At 59.8% G+C, this 19840-nt stretch overlaps 1 protein-coding gene and 1 pseudogene across 1 annotated transcript; one reads left to right on the top strand and one right to left on the bottom strand.

Annotated features, from left to right (window-relative positions):
• Nucleotides 1–381: 381 nt before the first annotated feature.
• LOC108506291 lies at nucleotides 382–6014 on the top strand. The gene is made up of 5 exons (XM_017833151.1): nucleotides 382–666; nucleotides 3521–3655; nucleotides 3892–3954; nucleotides 4060–4212; nucleotides 5099–6014. Exons 1-5 carry the CDS (start codon nucleotides 382–384, stop codon nucleotides 5255–5257), a joined length of 795 nt encoding a protein of 264 aa, XP_017688640.1. The 3' UTR covers nucleotides 5258–6014.
• Nucleotides 6015–11226: 5212 nt separating this feature from the next.
• Nucleotides 11227–12621, bottom strand: LOC108506290 (annotated as a pseudogene).
• Nucleotides 12622–19840: the final 7219 nt, after the last annotated feature.

The raw sequence follows: 19840 nt of genomic DNA, 5'->3' as shown, positions 1-19840 counted from the left end.
GGGGAACACCGTTCATGTTCGTTATTTTAGGGGAATCGCTCTGGAGAGTCACTTCTGCTGTAGGTGGGTGCGGTTGTGAGTGTTCACCCGCTGCCGACTGTGACTCCAGAGTGAAACGATCACCCCAACGCCAACAGAAATCGAAACTGTGGTGGTTTGCGGCACAACATGCAGCCCCAGCCCTGCCCGGGGTAGGGACACGCGTGGGTTGGGATCCCCGGGTGGGTGCGAGCGGGGGGTGCTGGCTCTGCCGGCCCCTCGGGGGCAGGGGGACCCTCTCCCACCCTGCGCGGCTGCCCAGCGGGAGCAGGACCCGACCCCGCAGCCCGGGCACGACCCGCTCCTCTCTGCGCTCCGCCGGTGCCCGGGGGGGCCGGGGCGATGCCTCCCCCGCGGGGGCCGGGGCTGGGCCGGCGGCGGTGCCGTGTCCCGTCCCCTCCCACCGTGGAGCCAAGTTCAAACCGCGGGCCCCGGCGGAGCGGGACGCGGGGCCGGGCCGCGCTCCCCGGGGCCGCCGCAGGGGCCGCGCCCGCGGGGCTCCATGGTGAGTGCGCCGGGACCCCCTTTCTCCCCGGAACCTTCCTCCTCTCCCGGACACCCTTTCCCGAGACACTGCCGCTGGACCGGAGTCCCCCGCACCGCCGGGATGGGGTCGGCTCGGCCGGGGTGGGACCTGTCGGGAGCTGGCTGATTCTCCTGGGATGGGGCTTGGACCGAGCGGGAGAGAGGCTGGTCCGGCCGGGAAATGGTCCGGACTGGTCGGGATGGGGCCAGATGAGCTGGGAAAGGAGTTGGAGCAGTCGGAACGGGGCTGGCCTGTGTCAAGATGGAGCTTGGATCTGGCTGGGACAGTCGCGATAGGATGGAGCTGGGAGGTGGTGAGGAAGGGGCTCTGATCCGGCTGGGAAGGCTCACCCAGCTGGGACCAGCCTGCTGTGCCTGGGATGAGGCTTGAATTTGGCTGGAGTGGATCTTGTACCTGTCTGGGTTGGGGCTTGGATGGGGCTGGTCCCAAGGGGGGGACACAGAGGGTCTGTCCCTGCCCCAAGCTGTAGCAGGTGCTGTGGCTCTGGGTGGTGACTCTTTGGGTTAGGAGGGTGTTGGGGTCAGGGTCCATCTGGCTGGAAGGACCTGTAGATCCCAGTGGGGTTCCCAGGCTGGCTGCAGGCATTGCCCCTCATTGCCCCACTGGCTGGGACTGGCATGAGTGCCACCAGGAGCTGCTCTATCAATAATGGTGATTTCCCTTATCTCCTCATGTTTGTTGGAGGATTAGAGTGAGGAAGAGATTAGCTGTGCTTGTTCTGCTCCTGTGCTTCCCCAGGCTGTTCCTTCTCTGCCAGTCTCCCCCAGGAAGGGATGTGCCACCTGCCTGTAACTTCTTGCTGTAGGATGGGGGCAAAGGGAGAAGGAATAACCTTAAATCAGCTGTTGAACTTCTCCATCCTGAAAGGTGGGAATCCAGGAGCAGGATTTGTAAGCTTGGTCTCTCCCTGTATCTGTCACTTGTCACTGCTGCTTCCCTGCTCTCTGTGGGGCGTGGGAAACACCAATAGAACCCTCTGAGCTCCTGCCCCACCTACTCCGTGGGCTGCTCTGACTGTGCTTTCTCCCGTGCTGAGGTCTGAGCCCAGTGCCAGGCTTGGCTGCCTGGGAGTGCTGGTGTGCTTTCTTCTGGAATTGGGTCCCAGTTGCTTAATAAGCCACTTCAGGGGTCATTCCTAGTTAAATGGTGAAATTGCGTGGCCTTGTCTTCCTGGTGGAGGAGGCTTCCGGAGAGCAACCCTTAGACTTTGGACAGGGTGTCCTCATGGAAGCAGCGCTCTCCTTTGGTGTCCTTAGGGATTATACCCTCAGCTCTCTGCTGAATCACCTCTGGAGCAAGATCTCTTAGTGGGTTTGCAGGGAACAAAGGCAGCAGCACAAGGAGGCTCTTCCCTGGCCTTCCTGGTCCCTGCATGGAGCCCAACATGGCTCTGCTGGAAGGTGTGTGCTGATTAAGGAAGCTGAAGAGCCCAGTGGGATTTGTACCGGTTGCACATGGATTTGCTCATCTCCTCACACGCCCTTGTGCTCTGAGGTAACAGCTGTGCCCGTGGGTTCCCAGGCTTGCACTGTGTTGGGTTGTGCCTCATGTTAAGATCCAATCACTCCTGCTGAGCTGTGGGAGAGTGGGAAAAAGGTTTCTCACCCTTTTGGAGCCAGGTCCAGCCTGGCATCAAGTGGAGAGCACGGAACAGATGCAGGTTTTACAAACCCTCCAGATTCCCACTGTAGGACAGGATGGATGGAGTTCTGCCTGGGCTTGGAATTCGGTGAGGGAAATTCTTCCTTCTGGCTTCTCAGAGCAGAAGGTGAAGCTGAGAGCCAGAGGTGGCTGGGGGAGGGCAGTGACCCTCTGAGCTGTGCCGTGGGGCAGCAGGTGCTGACTGCAGGCAGAGCTGCGGCCCCTTCCTCTCGCTCATACTTTGGCTGCGATGCAGGGGTTGCATATTTGGAAGGAGCTGAGCTACCTTCTGCCTGCCCAGACCTGACAACCACGGGGGGGGGTGTTGTTTGGAGAGGGTTGTGTTTGGGGGGGGCTTTTCCTAGCAATGTGAAATGATAGAAATGCCAGGCTGGGGCCGCAGTGCTGTGCCATCGCTCAGTGATGCGGAGACGTGGTGAGTTGTTGAGCTCCTTTCTTGGCAGAGATTTTGGGCTCCCCATGCTCTCCCCTGCTGCGGGGCTGCTCAGATATCTCTGGTCTTGGTCACTTGAGCTTGTGCTGGCTTTTTTTCAAAGCCTTGGGACTCATCTCTCAGAGGGTCCATCCCCACCCTCCCTGTGCCCCTCTGCCAGCTCAGGTATCAGCGCTTGGGGTTCCCCTGGCTCAGCAGCAGCCAGGATGTGCTGGCAAGGGCAGGCACTTGTGCTGCTTCTGTCTGGCTCGTGGTGAGGGCACCTGGGCCTGGGATGAGTGAGAGCTGTGGGGGAGATGGAAAAGTGTTGTAATAATTCCATCTGTGCAGCAGAGGTGTGGGAATGTCCTTCCGAGGTTGTTTGAATCCATTTGGGTACAGGTGTCGATGTTGCTGGTGGGCCCCAGGCAGCTCCTGCCTCCCATTCCTCTCTGAGGAGCAGGACACATCCCTCTCTGCTCCCTTTGGGTTTTGGTGGTTGAGGTTCTGGCCTTGAAATGCCACAAACTGGGGACCTACTGGAACCCTGTTGGGACAGAGAGCTCAGGGATGAGTCCCATAGAATGACACAGGTCCCTGGCATAGCACTGTGCCAAGAACTTAGCTGGTGGCACCAGAGAGAGCCATGGGCAGTGCTGCTGGGCTGGGCTGAAGGTGGAGTAGTTTCCCAAGGGCTTTGCTCCAAGTGGGGATGGCTTGTCTGGGAGGAGATAGTGGAGGCTCCTCCAGCACAGCCTGTGTCTTCAGGGACAGGTCTGATGGGGCTTGTGACTAGGAGCTGAAGGCAGAGCCTGGAGCATCCCTTCATCCCTGTCTGACTCTGAGCCCTTCCCTGGCAGATTTTCCCCCGGGCTCTCTCCTCTGCTGTTCTGCTGCTCCTGCTCGTGGCCGTGCTGAGCAGAGGCAGGAGGTGCAACATCGCCAAAATCCTCCAGCAGTACCGCGCCGTCATCTTCCATGAGATCCAGAACCTGGTGAGCCGAGGGAAGGTGTCTGCCTGGGTCCCCAGCCCTGGCTCTGGGGAATGCTGCTGAGCTGGATGCAGCCCTGCTGCAGGATGTGGGGAGGGATGAGCTTGGAAGCTTAATACGGAGCTGGCTGCTTTGCCAGCAGTACTGGGGAGGGTGTTGTGTTTAAATGGGTGATTCTTGCCTCAGGTGGGAGGCACCGATCCTGGGGGGTGCTGGATCTTCTTGCTTTTTTTCTCCAGAAAAACCTGAGTGGGTCGATGCACAGGAGCGGGAGGGCTGGGCCGGCTTGTCGTTCAGACAAGGTGAGCACTGAGGGACCTGGGGCTGGGGTGTGGCGTGGGCTGAGCCCCCAGGGAGCCACAGAACCCCCCTTCCTGCCCGGGGCCACGTGCCTCTCTCCTCTCCAGGACCAGAAGATCCTGCTGTCCATCTACAACATCAGCATGTCCCTGAGGGAGGTGGGGGCCGGCACCCTGCACAGCCATGAGGAGCTGGCGGTCTGGAAGGTGGCCAAGAACACCGACTTCGTGCTCCGGGAGAACTGCAGGAAAATCAGCAAGGTGGGAACCCTCTCCTTCCCAGCCACCCCAGTGGCCCCCAGTTCCCCAGGGCTGTGGGCAGACCCTGCCCCACTGAGTGCTCTCATGCTGCCCATGAGGAGGCTCCAGGCTCTACCTGCAGCATCCCGGGAGCTGGGGGATGCTGATGGCACATCCATCCTGGTGAGCTTTAGACTGGCCACGGAGGCAAGTCCAGCTGTGGCGGTGTGGGACAGGCTGGTAGTGTTTTACCACCAGCTCTCAAGTGGGTTTTTTGCCTGTGCCATCATGCCATGGCTGATGAGGAACACAAGACCTTGTCCTGTTGGGATGCTCACCCAGTGGGTGCATTTACTCAGTTCTGCTCTTGCTTCTGGGCACATATAGGCAGGAACTGGGATTTATCCCCAGAGGGTTGGATTCCCCTGGCATCCCCAGGGCTCTGCTGGGGAAACCCCATCCAGGAGGATCCCTATGGCAATGCCAGCAGCTCATTAACCAGCAGGGAAACCCCAGGGCAATGAGGCACCAGATCCTGCCTCCCAGCTCTGCCTAGCTCTGGCACAATGCTGGGACTGTCCTCCTGCCGCTGCTGGGGACATCCCCTGGGGACAACCCTGCCTGGTGTCTGCTGCTGTGGAATGGAGCTGTTGCTGCTCTGGAAACCTCACTTGGTGTCTGTGGGTGTGCTGTGGGGTGAACACTGCTGGCTCAGGTGGGGACAACCACCCCTGGGGACCCCTGGAGACTTGGGACCATGTCCTTGCCGTGACCATGGGGAGCGTGGCCACTTCAGCCTGCAGTTCTGCCCACGCAGACCCCATATGTGGTGGCTTTTGTCCCCTGACTAACGTCTGTGTGACGGTGGGGGGGATTTCTGCTCCCTCCCTCGGCACACCGCCCGCAGACCCCGTTGCGCAGCACCCCGGCACAGCCCCGGCGCGGGAGACCCGGCCGCAGGAGGAAGCAGCTGCGGGAGATCGGGAGGAAGGCGGACAGGCTGGCGACCTGCTGGGAGAAGCTCTATGCCCTGCACGCACCCCACCAGGCGCCCCGGCACTCCTAGGGACGCCCTTGCCACGCACGGGAGGGACGCGCTGCCCCGGCACCGGCTGCCGGTGGCTCGTTTGGGAACCTGGGACAAACTCAGCCCTGAGGGCAGCGGCGTTGCTACCGGCAGATGCCCGAGCTGAATTCATCCTCCTGTTCCAAGTGGTGCCCAGGGACTGGCTCCATCTCCCATGGTTGGGGCTGGCAGGTTGGTTTGCTGCTGTGGGACGGCTGCAGCAGGAACCTGGAACACCAGAAACACTGGGAAGAAGGGGAAGCACTAAATACAGAAGGTGAGGTGTGGATTCTGCAACGCTCCTGGGCCTGCAGCACCTACTGCTCTCTTGGGGACAATGGTTGCATTTTGGGGCAGAAAGAGGACATGTGGGGACACAGCTCTGGGGACTCTGCTGGAAGGGGGACTACAGTGCACCCACAAGGCTCCGAGGGTGGCTGGGCTGTGGAGAGGGGCATGTGTCCCTGTGGTACTGCTGGGACACACAGAGCAGCTGGGCACCTGCAGTGGACAGGGAAGCCGGGGTGCATCACTGGGCACCTCAGGAAACCTGGGTGGTGCCAGTGTCCTTGGATATACAGAAAAATCCTAGGCAGGTGCTGGTGTTCAGGACTAAGGCTCAGCCTTTGGGATAGGCAGCACTGTGGGGGGACCTGGCTGCTCAGCTCTGCAGGTGACCCAGCAGGGAGGCGATGGTGGGATATGGGGTTTGGTGAGCTGAGGACCATCCTCCCTTGTCACCATGCTCTGCCAGCACCCTGTTTGTGGTCCCTGCTGCCCTGTTGAGTGGCAAACAGCCTCTGGAAAGCCAGAAATAAAACCTCTCCTTCCTTAGAAGTACTTAGGGTTCTTTATCTGGTGATCCAGAGGCTCTTGTGCTGTGGATGGAGCTGGCAGGGTGCAGGGTCTGGGCATGGGGCGTGGCTGTGCATGTCCAGGCAGGAGCCTGCAGCAGGGGTGGGCACGGTGGCATCTTACCTCTGCCCTCTGTGCCTGCATCCCTGGCCCATGGGCTTCTGTTGGTGTGTGGGCGATGGAGAATAGGAACTGCTTTCCTGGGAGACCATTTCTCCTCTGGAGCAGCGGCTGGGAGGGCCCACAGTGCGCCCCTGTGCCTCTCCAGCCGGGTGGATGCTGTCCCAGCCCTGAGTGGGGCCAGCCCGGCTCTGGAGGACACGAGGTGGCAGCAGTGGGCTGTGTGTGCTGAGCGGAGCCGGGCGCTGCCCACGCCGTGTGTCCCCACGGCCACGCCAGCATTGCCCGTTCTTTTCCCACCAGAGCCTCGGTCACCATCCCCGGTCTGGGCAGGGCTGTGGCCGGGGGGGAGCAATGGGGTGCTGCTGGTGAGTGGAACACCCACCCATGTGCCTTGAAGGGAATAGAGGGGCACGTTTCTCTGGGGTAGTCTGGGTGAGGTTCAAACATCCGGCTGGGGAGAGGGATTTAGGGAGGGGAGGGCAGGGGATTCTCAATGGTCCTTGCCCACCCTCTCTCCCTCTGGGCTAGAAAGAGCTGGAGGGGCTGCAGTGCCAGTGTGGGTGAGAGAGGGCCCCTCCCCACCGTGAGCACACCAGAATTGCCAGGGTGTAGTGTGGTGCAGGCAGGACCCCTTGATTTGATGGGGCAGAACAGGGACCCTGGTTTGGGTATGAGAGCAGGGGGCTGCAACTTCTGAATGATGCTTTATGGGGTCTCTCCAGGGCACGTGGGCCCTAGGGGGTGACATCTGCCCAGCTTGGGGCAGGCTGGCACCAGGGACCATCCAGGGAGCTGCAGTTCAGCACATCCCAATGCCAGAGACCTCCCAGTGCCATGCTCCTCCCTGGCTGGTCCCATCATGCCTGGGCTCCTTCCTCCCGGCTCCATCCTCCTCCTTGGGAGAGAGCACTGCCCTTTTTGCTACCTCCACAGGAGGTTTTGCACTGGCTTAAATTCTGAATTTCTTTCTTATTCCCCCTCCGTTATCCCAACCACCCTCCCTCCACATCCCCTTATTCTCTAAAAATAGTCCTATTGATGCTTGATATCCAATGGATGGGGCTGGGGGCCCCACCAGGACCACGTAGCTCAAGCACCAACAGGATTGGGACGGTGACTTTGGACAGGGTGACTCACAGCCTTTTTCTTTATCAAGGCTGGAGCAAAGTCCCCCTCCAGTGACCTGTCAGCACCTTCCCAGATAAACCAGAGCAGTAACTGCCTCTGTTCACTACCCTTCCCTCCCAGGCAGCTGCTGCTGAACCGGGAACCCGGTGCAGCAGCAGGAATGAGTGCATGGAAAGGAAGGAAAGAGTGAAGGAAGAAGCAACGGGGAGGGAGGGGAAAAAGCGAGGTCGAAGCGATGGTGGAATCACAGCAAAAACAGCCGGAAAAAGGAAACAGGCCCTGAAAAGTCAAATAAAAATAGCAGTGAGGCGAACCCAAGTGTGCAGCACATGGGAGTGAGCGCATTTCCTTCGAGGGCAGCACCACACGCTCCCGGCTGCTCCGGGGGGGCCGCTCTGATGTGGCTCCAGCTGCCGCCACGGCCCCCCCAGCCCCCTGTGCTGTGCCAGCCCCTTGGCAGCCACTGGGCGCCCTGCCAGCCCCCTCCTTGCCCGTGGTCCCTGTGTGCCTTGTGTGAGCCCGCCCGGCCCGGGGGCTGCAGGGATGTAGAAAAGGTGCACACGCATGTTAGAGCTGAGGGGGACCCACAGGGTCGGGGGGGGCTCGCTGGCCGTGCCCACGCCCTCTCCTCGTGCCCTGTGCTGCCGGCGGGTTGCCTTGCCAGATGCATCCCAGCGCTGTGTGAGCAGCGCGATCTCGGCTCCCTCCCTTCCCTGCTTGTTTTGCAATCATGGCAGGGTCCCGCTGGGAGATGGGGGTTGGAGGGGGGAGGCTGTGGGGACAGGGATGGGGACAAGGATGGGGGCTGGTACTTCTTGCCAGCACCAGTGGGTTGCATCCCAACCCAGCTTTGGGCTGAGCTCGGAGGCAGCAGCAGAACCCAGTGGGCTGGGGCACTGTTCTGCAGGACAGTGCTGGGGGATCATAGTGGGGTACCGTGCCCAGGGACCATGGTTTGGGACCACATGGGGGTATAGTGCCCAGGGACTGTGCCTGGGGAGCTCTGCCAGGGGGCCACACAGGGACACCACGCCTGGGGACCATGCAGAGGGACAGTGGCTGCTGAAGTTCCACACAGGCACATTTTGCCCCCCTCACCACCGCTGTCCCACCGAAGTGCAGCTGACCCAAGCTATCTCCATCTCGGGGTGCCAGCAGCCCCCCGGCTGGTGTCCGGGGGGCCCTTGCCCACATATAGCCCCTGCTTCAGTCCTCACCCCTCTGTCAGAGGGGCTGGGGGCCCATCCCCTGGCAGCCCCGGCGCTGGGGGCACTGGCACACGCAGGCTGTGTCTGACAGAGCAGAGCAGCGTTTTGTTCTCTCCCATCTCCCTGCAGCATTGTGAAGCTGCTGAAAGCCCAGATTTACAGTGTGATAAACGCTGGAGGCTCTGCGGAATATCTGACTGCTCCATCCTTTGGAGGGCGGTTGGTTTGGAGGAGCAGGGAGCGCCGGGCAGCACACCCAGAGGTGGAACAGCGGGTCCTGGGGGGCAGGGATAGCTGGGAGTGAGGCTGATGGAGCTGTGCCACGACCCAGGTGGGTCCCAGCACTCCAAGCCATAGGTCACTGAGCGCCTGAGCCCCTCCGGGCAGCGGGAAAGTGCTGACCCCCCCATCATTTCTTGGGCCTGTTGCTGGTTTTGAAGCATCTGCCGACCAGATTGTGCCGCGGCGTGCAGGGGTGCCCGTGCCAGGACATGCCAGCCGGGAGGCGGGGTGCGCCCAGGCCCAGCTCCGGGTGTGCTCCCTCCCCGCGCCCCCATTGCCCGCTCCCCTGCTGGGTGCCGCGGGCTGCTCGGCGGGAGCCTGCGTCCTCTTCCTCGCTGGGAAGGGCTGGGAGATGCTGGAAAGCGGCTCTGCCTGCTCTGCTACCTCCGACAGCAAGAGGTTTGCAGCCTTGGGGCTGCGTGTGCATGTGTGTGTGAGTGCTGGGATGTCTGTGCATGTGTGTGTATGCATGTGTGTCTGGGCACATGCATGTGGTTATGTGTGCACACATGTACATGTGTGTGCAGTGGTGTCTGCACATGTGTGTATGTGTGGGGTGGGTGGGTGCATGCGGTTCCATGTGTGTGCATGCATGTGCAAGGGTGGGTGCATGTGATCCCTCTCTACAGCTGGTTCCCAACAGGGTGGCTGCAGCCCCTGGTGCTGCTGACCCTGTGCCCCCTCTTCCCCTTGCTGGAGCCAGAGCCGGCATTGGAGCCAGCAGGCCTCGGCATGGGGGCAGCCAGCGGGACCGGGATGCTGGGCTCAGCAGGAGCACCAGCTCTCCTGGAGACTGGATGCGGCCGATCCAGCACCGATGGTATCACAGCTCCCCGGGCGGGTTCTGGCTCTGGAGGCTCTTGACACACAGCGGGAGCCGGGCAGTGGCGAGGGGCCCGGCCGGTCCCTGCTCCGAGTGGGCACGCGATGGCTCCCAACACCATCGTGGGGCACATCCATTCCGAGTTGCCAAGAAGCTGGGGGCCTGCTGGGGCTTGGCTGGGAGCTGGGGGGACCAAGCTGCCTCCTTCCCTCATGGCCCCTGGCCCCACTGCTCAGCCCGCAGCATCCTGCGCCGGGGCCCATTGTTCGGCCGCGCCGGGCTGCGGGGCAGGATTTCTTTGTCAGAGCTCGGCAATATTTTATTCTAACAATTAACCAAACACGCCCGGGCCCCCAAGCCTGTTTGTGATTATTGGAGGGCGAATTCCCCAGCCTCGCTCCCTCTTGGTGTTGGCTCTGCCTGGGGCTGCACCAGGCGGAGGGGATCCAGCCCCTCTCCCACCCGCTCAGGGTTGGGGACCCCCAACTGCGCTGACAGCTCCCTTGCTCCTGCAGACAGTGCTGGGGGCCTTGGTGGCCTTGACCCCCTTGTGAGCCCCTGAGCATCGCCTGCATTGTCTCAGCAGCAGCGGGGTCCGTGGGGGCGCAGGGACAGTGGTGATTCATGGCAGGGGGGATGTGAATCACAGCCCTTGCTCTCCAGGCAGGATGCGGCCCCGCGCTCCCAGCTTGCCTCATGCCAGCCATGGACTGCAGGCTTTGTCCTCCACAGGGTGGAAGCGGCTCACTGCCCGTGGTGGGATGGGATGGGGCCAGTGCTCTTCCTGGGATGCTGGCGCAGCTTTCTCAGCTCCTGCTTTGGGGTGGGATGAGGGTCCTGTGGGCTGCGGGTGCCTCCTGCATCCTGGATCTCTCTGAGGCTCCTCGCCATGCTTGGGCTGCGTCGTCATCACAGCAGCAGTGGTAAAGAAAGCTGATGCCTCCCTTTGCAAACTCTCCTGGAGAGTGAATTGCCCAGTGCAAGTTATCAAATCCCTTTTAAATCCTTTGCTTGTGGCCAGCTCATCCCATCTCCCTGTATCCTGCTGCTGTGGTTCCACCCTCCAGGCATGGGATGCTGAGTTCCTGGCCTGGAGCCATGGCTTGAGCTGGAAGCCCTCTCCAGGTGTTGCCTGCAGTAGACAGGAGAGTCCAGAGTGAGAGCTGGAGCTGAGGGTCAGGGTGGGCACTGTAGGTGATGCTACCTGCCAAGAGTGAAGCAGCTGGTGCCAGTGTCGTGCAGCAGGGCTGTCTGGATTAGTTGTAGGTTATTAGCCATCCCAGGGGAGACACCCTTAGCAGATTGTTTCTCTGGCTGCTGCCTGGGATGGGTGGGTCCTGGGGGTGACTGGAGCAGAGGAGGGGGTTCGCAGCTGCAGGGTGGGAGGATGGAAGAGGGACCAGTGCTGTGATGCTGACCCAGCTATGCCAGAGTCCTTGGTGGCTGGAGCTAGGCACAGGGCAGGAGCAAGAACCGGCAACATTTCCTGCCAGCTGATCTGGTCTGGTGATATTCCCTGGCCCTCCCTGCAGCTGCACACTCACCAGTGCCTAAACATGCTCCTTCAGAGCCAGGGCTCCTTCCTCAGTCGTGCTGCCTGGGCCCGGGCTCTCATCCTGATCCTGGAACTTAAAATACAGTGAGTCATCGAAGCAGAGCCGCTCGGGTGGTCGGGCCAGGCAGGGCAGCCGGAGCATGGCACCGGTGAGCAGCCCAGTGACAAGTGAGGCCCCGATGGCCACTGCCAGCCCTGCTGCCTGGCACAGCGCCTGTCTGCTCACCCCAACGTCCCCCTGCTGTTCTCCCACCACCTCAGTGGCATTGCCCCCAGAGGGGGACAGCTGGGATATGTAGGACCTGGAGGTGTCCTTGGGTGGCACCAGGATGGCCACGGCGCTGGCTGCAGCACCGAGGATGCCGGGCAAGCCGTGGAGGTTGTGGATGCCACACTGGTCCTGGAGTGCGAGCTTCCTTCCCAGGAGTGGGGTGAGGAACCTGAAGCCAAGGACACACGTCACAGCTGAGAGGCTGCCCAGGGCAAGAGCAGCCACCGGTGGCATGGCCATGTCGGCCACTGCGCCGATGGCCACCCCGCTGGCCAGGCTGCCATTCTGCAGGTGGCTGGGGCTGAGCTTGCCGTCCCTCTCCAGCAGGCTGGAGGCCACCATGGTGGTTATGGCGCTGGCACTCATGGCTAGGAGGGTGTTCAGGATGGCACGGTGCTGGGCATCGCCCGGTTGGCAGAGGACAGCCACAAAGCTGGGCCAGAAAACCCAGAGGATGAGCATCCCCACCAGGGACATGAGGTCAGAGCGGGGCGTTGGGGTCTCCTTGGGGTGCAGTGGCTTCTGCCCTGCCCAGAACAGAGCCTTGGACACGCCGAGGCCGAAGTAGCAGGAGAAGACGTGGATCGTGATGGTGCCACCCACATCCAGGACACCCAGACAGTTGACAATGACCCACTCACTGGCGAGGTAGGCGGGGACCTCACAGGTGGCCATGGCGAGCAGCTGGCAGGGGCTGGTCCTCCCCAGGATGGCCCCCACGGAGATGAGCACAGTCACGGCAGCGAACTCAGAGATGAGGAGTTTGTGGAGATCCAGGTGGACCTGGCCGTGGTGGAAGTGGTGGATCAAGCCCTGCAGCACTAGCGCCCATTGCATGGAGAAGTTGAGCAGGAGGAAGTTGTGGGTGAGGGCACTGAGCCCGTAGCGGGGCAGGAAGGTCAGCAGGAGCCCCAGCCCCACCACCAGCATCACCTGGATGTCCTGGAAGAAGGGAAAGGTGCTGTAGATCTGGTGGGCCACCAAGTTGGCATCCTCTGCCTGCGCTGAGGGCTCATCAAAGGTGACGAAGAGAGCAAAGAAGAGGAGCAGGGCACCCTGGAAAAACCCCAGGAAGACGGGCAGGAGGCAACGGGGCTGGGTGAAGGGCAGCATGGCCATCCTGGAGTGGACAGGAGGGGATGGTGACTGGCAGGGTGCTGTCTTGGGGCAGCAGCCCAGCAGTGCTCACAGGGTGAGCTCTGCTTGCTCCTACATTGGGGGTTTTATGGCCACGGTTAATTTTTAATGGAAGATCTGAGTTTATGTTGCAGAAGAGGAGGGTTTTGTTCCTCTCTTCTTTAAATACAACACCCGTAAATTAGCCACGTGCTCTTGTTTGGCCACCATAAAAGTGGACATTATGATTTTGAAGGGAAACAAGAAAAACCTGCCATGGGGCAGAGAAGGGAGAAGGATGATTGGTGAGGTATGGGGGTACCATGGCCAGGGATGGGGGTACCATGGCACTCACCCCATATAACCTATCCCCTTCCAGGAGTGGGGACCTCACTGCTGGAACCCAGGAGTGATGCTGGCAGCTCACACAAACCCCAGCTCCCAGTCCGGCTCTGCCACATCCCACTCCACACTGACTCTGGCACTGCCACCACCCCCTTCCGCGGAATGATGCACGTTTTCCCCGGCAACCGCTTGGATTTTGGGAAGCGCCATGAAGCTCCAAAATCAGGGCTGAAAAGATCATTTTCTCACAGGTTTGCATTGGCTTAAATGGCTGGAAATTCATTAACAATTAGCGCGCGAGAAAAACAAAGCCCAGAGCAGCCAAGCAGCTACCCCGAAGTTTCTGGGTTGCTGCTTAGTGTGACATTTTGCCAGTGAATGTCTGGAAAAAAAAAAATTAAAGAAAAAATATATGAGAACCACAAGAACAAAAGGCAGAAGGGTTGGTAAATATTTGTTCCAGAGAGGAGATATTTTTGTGCTGTCCCTGATCTCAACACCCCTGCCGCGGGCGCTGGCTCCGCGCCGCTCTTCGTCATTGTTACTGGAGGATGAGGCAGGCGAGGGCGCAAAATGGGAAACAATTGTTGAATAATCTGTGCGAGGCTCCTCTGCCAAACCATCCCCGGCCATTTTTCAACCCAGAGATGCTGGAAATGGGGGCAATGTATAGGAGGAGGTGGTGCTTTGAAGGCAATGCCTTTGGCGGGTGAGGAGGGGTTGTGTTGCACCCAACAGAGGGGTGGTGGGAGCAGTGAGGGTTTTGGGATGGGAGACAGGGTGCTTTGTCCGCCCCTGATACATCCCTGCTGCATGGCTGGTGATGCTAACGGCAGTGGATGTTCCCGTGGGAGCATCCTCACCCAAGGAAATGTGGGGCTGGGGTCCCCACAGTGCCATATGGCTCTCTCTGGTGTCCTCAGGGTGGCTGGGATGGGATGGGATGGGATGGGATGGGATAGGATGGGATGGGATGGGATAGGATGGGATGGGTGAGTCAGCAGGACGCTCCCATTGCTCCTGCTTCTGCCTGCACAGGGACACAACCCAACCCACCTCCTCTGGCTGCTGATGGCTCTCACCTCCACCAGGCAGTGGGGATGAGGACCAAGGGGATGCAGGCAGAGCCTTCCCCATCACTTGCTGGGGTACAAAAGGCAAAGAAAGGGATTTCAGCTTCTGACCCCTCACCTGTGCCCTTCATATGCCACATCAGCCCATCCAGGGGGTTTTCAAGGGGACAGCTTGGCCCAGTGAAACCTCTTTGGTTGATGGTGGGTGAGACAACCCCAGGGAGATGCTTGGAGCAGGTCGTGCTCCTGAGATGGAGGAGCCAGGCTGCTCTTACAGAGCTGAGGAAGTGTTTTTGCTTTGGCTTGGTGTGCCAGAGAACAGGGTGTCTCCTGGCACACTGGGTGTTGCCTGGTGACCCCCCTCCTTCTGCCCACAGCATCTCAGCCTGCCCTTTCCCACTCTGGTTTGGGCTTTTTTAAGGTGATGTTAAATAAAATGCTAAAAGAAAAAGCCATGGAACAGGTCTTTTAAGAAACAGAGTGCTTGGAAGACTTCAAGGTTATGGCACAGTGCCTCCTGAGAGGAGGAGAAAGATGCTGGAGGGATGTGTCCTTGAGCATCCCAGTGCTGCCAGATCTGCTGGAGAGGACAAGAAACACATTAGGAGTTTTGGGATGTAAATGCCCTGGATCATCTCCGGCAAGGAGTAGAGGTGCAGGGCACTGGAAGGTCAGGATGCCTCCACTGGACTCTGTGTGCTGGGTCAGCAGATTCCAGGAGGGCACATGGGGAAGTGGCAGCTCAGGACTGGGCTCAGTGTTTGGTGATGGGATGTTTCGGGGGGCGACACAGCTCTTATCTCGGTCAGTGGGGGATAGGCAGTTGCAGGCTCAGTGGGATGTTCTTGGACACATGCTCTTTTTCCACCTGGAAATTTTTCTCTGGCAGCACCTGGGCATTTGAGATGCTTCTCTGGGCTCCCATAGGGGCAGAAACCAGTGGAAGAGGTTTCTAATGACCCACAACCTTTCACATCCCTGCCAGCAGCACCCTCTGCTCTGCTGCCTCTGTGGGGTCAACCACCACCAGGCTCCTTTGATGAGATGTCGGGTACCACCATCCTCTTCCCTTGGGAAAAGGGCATCCTGTGAGCCTTTCCACTTCCCAAACCAGATGAGACGCAAAGAGCAGCAATGCCCAAGTGCTCCCCAGACCAAAGACCCCACAGCAGAGAGGGGGAAACCCCACTGGGACACAGATTAAAAAATAACCTTTATGGCACTCATAAAAGAAGGTCGAAATTCCAAGAGGTCACTGAGAAGCTGAAAGTCCCCCCTGGCCCTGGGGCACCCTTGAAGACAGCGAATGATTAACCCCGTGGTGCAGGGTGTGCCTTCAGGATGCCACGGTCCCCATGGGGAGAAGGTCCAATCCCTCCGGTAACATTTTCCAGGCACAGCGAGTTTTCTTTCGGCACTGAAGGAGAAGGGATGGAGGAAGCATCTGGCGAGGGCTTGGGCAGCAGGGAGGGAGGGGAGCATTGAATTCCACCCCCCACATCCCCCTTTCACTGGGGGGGCAGTTGTTTTATGGCAGGAGGACTGGGGAACCATTTTAGCAGGATCCACGCTGGGACTGCTGGAGGAGTTCCCTGCTGAGGGCTGGATACAAAGAAAAGCTGAATTAACCGAGGGTCATATAAGGCAACAGGATCTGACAGATCCGAGCCAATATATGCTGGCAGCAACCAGTCCATGGCACTGTGAGAAACACTCCTGCAAATTTAACAAATCCCCATGGTCTAGAAAGTCATGTACAAGAAATTACTAATGAAGGGATCTAGTCATATCTGGATTTCCAGACGTTGGTCATGCTCCCACCGCGTTCTTCAGGCCATATAAGTACATGGATCTCAATCCCGGGTGCTGGAGACCGAGAGGATTGTTACGATCATCTTTTCTGACCTCCTGCGTCAGACGAGGGCTCCCGGTGAGGAGGGGATGCCGGGCGGTGGCGGCCAGATCCTGTGGCCGTGCCAGGCTGGGGATGGATGGAGAAGCCTGAAGGGGTGCCGGGCTTGGGAATGCCGCCATGGCAATGGAGTGGCTGGGTGCTCCCACCCCGTGGCGACTCACTGGCACCCAGAGGGGTGCTGGGGACCCGCTGCTGGGCAGGAGGGATCAGGAGTTCCAGCGTCATCCCTGCAGGGCAGTACTGTGTGATAGGAAGGGAGTGCCAATGGCACCCCCAGCCATGGCATCATCTTCAACCCATTGCTCCCTCCAGCATGGAGCACCCCAAAATTCTCCATTCCCTAAGGATCCTGCCAGCTTGCTCCTGCAGAGCTCCAGCTCTGTTCCATCCCCTCCGTAGGTCCTACATAGCCACCCGCCTGGTGCCCGAGAGAGCCGGGAGCGAGCACTGTGAGTGTTTTAAGAGCTCCGGACCAGCTGTGACCCCACCAGCCCCGGTGCCGGCTGTCATGTGGTGGGCAGGGGGCCAGACCCCCCCTCCGCCCTCTCCTCAGCCCCTCACAGCCAGGTCTTACCGGGGGAGGAAGCGGGGGGACACAAAGCCCAACAGACGTCACCCCGGCATCACGCGGTCCGAGTGGCCTTCTCCCATCTTGTTAGCACATTGTGTAACACAACATGTGGAGGCGCTGGGACCGCACACGCATGCAACTCCCCGACAGCCCAACCGGGGTGGGGGGGGTGGGGGGAGAAAAGAGGGAGGCAAAAAAAAAAAAAAAAAAAAGAAAAAAAGAAAAGGAAAAAAAAAAAGAAAAACCCAAGAAAAAGAAAAAAAAAAAAAGGAAGCAATTTAAGCTTTGAATCTTTCTCTTTAAAATGTTCTCATGGCTTCATTAGAATTTGCAGCCACAGAGGCTTTGAAGAGCATGGTATAAGGAGTGAAACATCTGGAAAAATTAGGATTAATGAAAACATAATTCCCAAGACTAAAGGAAAGATTAATCCTGCGTTACCACTTGTGTGTTCCACAGCTTTTCCCCAGCTCGTAACGCTGAACTTATTAAATCGCCCTGAGCTGAGTTTTCCTTTTCTCTCTCCCTCCCCTATGGAGCCCAATGGAAGTGGCTGATGCCAAATGTAAGGATAACCAACTGTGCTGGGCAGAGCCAGCGCCAGCACATGCAGCCCTGCACCCAGGTGGGCACCCACTACCCACCACATCTGCGGGTGGGGGTCTCTGGGTGGGGGTGAGGGTCCGGCAGGTTCCGGGGGGGTCTGTGCTGGGGCAGTGGGTGCTGCACCCTGGCAGGGCTGCACCTGCTCCTGCCTGGGGTCCTGAGCAGGATGGGGACCCACTGGCTTGTGGGGCAGGGGATGCTGGGGAATTGAAAGATAAATTAATGAACCCCCTGGTCTGCTGTGGGATGCTTGGCCAGGGCGAGAACAGAGCAGCTCTGAGATGCTTGTGTCACTGGGTGGCACTCCTGAAAGTGTGAGGGTGATGTGCCCCAGTGATGTGTCGTTCCATGTCATGCTGTACCACGCTGTGCCATGCTGTGCCATGCCGTTCCATTCCATGCCGTGCCGTGCCATGCCATTCTGGGTTATACTGTGTCGTGCCATGCTGTTCCATGCCATTCCGTACCGTGTCATGCTGTGTTATTCCACACCATGCTGTCCATGCCACATGCCATGCCCATGCTGGCACCACCCTCTGCTCCAGGATCCGGGCTGTAAGCGGGGTGCTGGGACCCACCAGCCCTGTGCCAACCAGCAGCGCTGGGCTCTGGGGACTCTGGGGCTGTGTCACACTGCAGTGCTGGAGGGTACTGGGGGGTCGCTTTGGCTGTGCCAGCCCCTGTTTGAGCCCCCTGGGGAGTGCTGGTCCAGGGTCTTGGGCTGCTCCAAGAGGAGCTCAGCCGTGCTGAGGGGCCCTCTTGGGAAGATGCTCCTGGATGACAGACCCCTTGTCCCTGCAAAATCCTGCAGCAATTCCTCTCTGTTTGGGGCAGTGATGCCACCAGCAAGTACCGTATGGGTGCCATGGCTGGTTTGGGGGTTGCATCAGATGTTTGCCCCTACAGTTTCCTCACCGTGGACGCTAATTTGCACACATAGGTGGGGCTGGGCTTGGAGTGTGTCTCTCCATGAACCAAGCAGCAGTGTGGCCTATGGAAATGTGGTGCTCCTTGGGAAGAATGAAAACAATGAGAGCTCACTCCATCACATCTTTATCCATCCCACACCGGGCATGGGGAGGCTGGGCAGTGCTAACTCCACACCTAGGCTGGCTCTGCTGACCAGCTCACCACAGCAGTCCCAGCAGCCAGAGCCAGCAAGTGGCTGCAGCCGCCCACAAGGACTGGGAAGGAAGGAAGGGTCTGCAAGAGATGGGGACAGGGAGCAGCACCCGCTCTGCCAGTCTTTGCAGGGATTTGGGTGGGATCTTGCCTGCTGGGCACTCCTCACAACATTTGGATGAGGGAACCAGATGTTTTCTGCACCCCCTCCTTGCCTGCTGCCCCCAGTGAAGCCAGGACTGCAGCTGGATGGGGCCAAAGGTGTGTTCGACCCGTGCAGAGGGGAAAAGGGCTCATTTGCCCCAGGAACGGGGGAAAAGGGCTGTGTTTGCCCCACACATGGAGTGAGGGAGGAGGCAGCGAGCCCTGGCCACTCCCCAAGAAGGGGAGGCTCCCAAGGGACTTAGCGGGACCCCCGCTCCCTCCTTCCCACGCTGATGTCCCGCTCAGCTCCCGCCTGTTTTCCAGAGAGGAAACCGGCAACCTTGCTATTATTTTTTTTCAAAAAAAATTTTTTTTTTCTGTTTTCCTTTTTTCTCCCAGTGTGAGCGGCGGGGCCCAGCTGGGGGGCAGCGGGGCCGGGTGCCGGCGGGCGCCAGGTGCCGGCGGGGCGGCGCGGGAGGTGCCCGCCGGCCGCGGGGGGACAAAGCCGGCGACAGCCCGCGGCGCTCGCGGCCGCATTGTGCGAGCGAGGACGAGATGGATGAAGGTCACATCCTGCCACTCTTCCGATGCCCGGCACCAGGAAAAAGCTGCGCTTTGTAAATACAAAAATAAACAACAAACTCTTCCCCCCCATTTACCACCTTTCCCCCCCCCCACCCCCGAGAAAACAACAACAGCCCCCGCGGCGTCGCAGCCACCTGCTCGGGGAAGTGATTTTTCATATAGGCAGGAAACGGGGGTCTAATTAAATCTGGGGTCAAGAACATAAAGTGAGAACGAAGTTTATTTAGGAGTCCTCGAGCGGGGCGGGAGGGGGACGCTCAGCAAGGCTCTGGGTCTGTGTGCCTTCGTGGGACAGCATTTTGGGGTCCTGGGGGGATCTAGGGGTGTTTTGGCCACGGGGTGGGTGGTCGGGCATCCTGCCAGCGGGTCCAGCGTGCCATAGGAGACAGTGGTGGGAGTTAGGCCCTCACCGGGGCAGGGATGCTCTCGGGGACTCCCTGCTGTCCCCATCCCCCTGCGGGTAGAGAAAGGAGCCCGGGGAGCGTCACGCTCAGACCTACAAGAGTGTCCCCAAGCCTTCAGCGAGATCATATGAGGTTCCTGTTTCACAAGACGGAGGATGGCATTTCCATTGTGCTCGCCGGGGATGTGTTGCAACGGGGCAGCCGCTTCCATCCTTTGTCCTCCTCCCCGCAGAGGAGGAGTCTCAACCTCTGCCAGGGTGACCCGTCACACCCTGCCCCCCCCCCTCAGCCATCAAATTTGGCTCCACTGGCCGCGGCAGCCCTCCTCGGCGGGTCCTGTCAACGGGCATCGCCCCACCACCAGCATTCTCCGGCTCCAAAGGTGCCTCCTTGCAGCCACCGAGCTGGGTGCCCTCGGCTGGGGGGTCCGCACGGGGTTAGGGACACTCCAGGAAGG

Source organism: Lepidothrix coronata, unplaced genomic scaffold (genome assembly GCF_001604755.1).
Source record: "Lepidothrix coronata isolate B3197 unplaced genomic scaffold, Lepidothrix_coronata-1.0 Scaffold212, whole genome shotgun sequence".
Taxonomy (NCBI): domain Eukaryota; kingdom Metazoa; phylum Chordata; class Aves; order Passeriformes; family Pipridae; genus Lepidothrix; species Lepidothrix coronata.
Note: the sequence above shows the minus strand (reverse complement) of the source record. Positions and strands in the feature narration are given on the sequence as shown.

What these genes read in the sequence shown, in the direction of transcription:
- LOC108506291 (XM_017833151.1), top strand. Translation starts at nt 382, where the DNA reads ATGCCTCCCCCGCGGGGGCCGGGGCTGGGCCGGCGGCGGTGCCGTGTC. An exon ending in ATGGGGTCGGCTCGGCCGGG is followed by an intron (nt 667 to 3,520) that starts GTGGGACCTGTC and finishes CTTCCCTGGCAG; the next exon opens with ATTTTCCCCCGGGCTCTCTC. An exon ending in TCCATGAGATCCAGAACCTG is followed by an intron (nt 3,656 to 3,891) that starts GTGAGCCGAGGG and finishes TTTTTTCTCCAG; the next exon opens with AAAAACCTGAGTGGGTCGAT.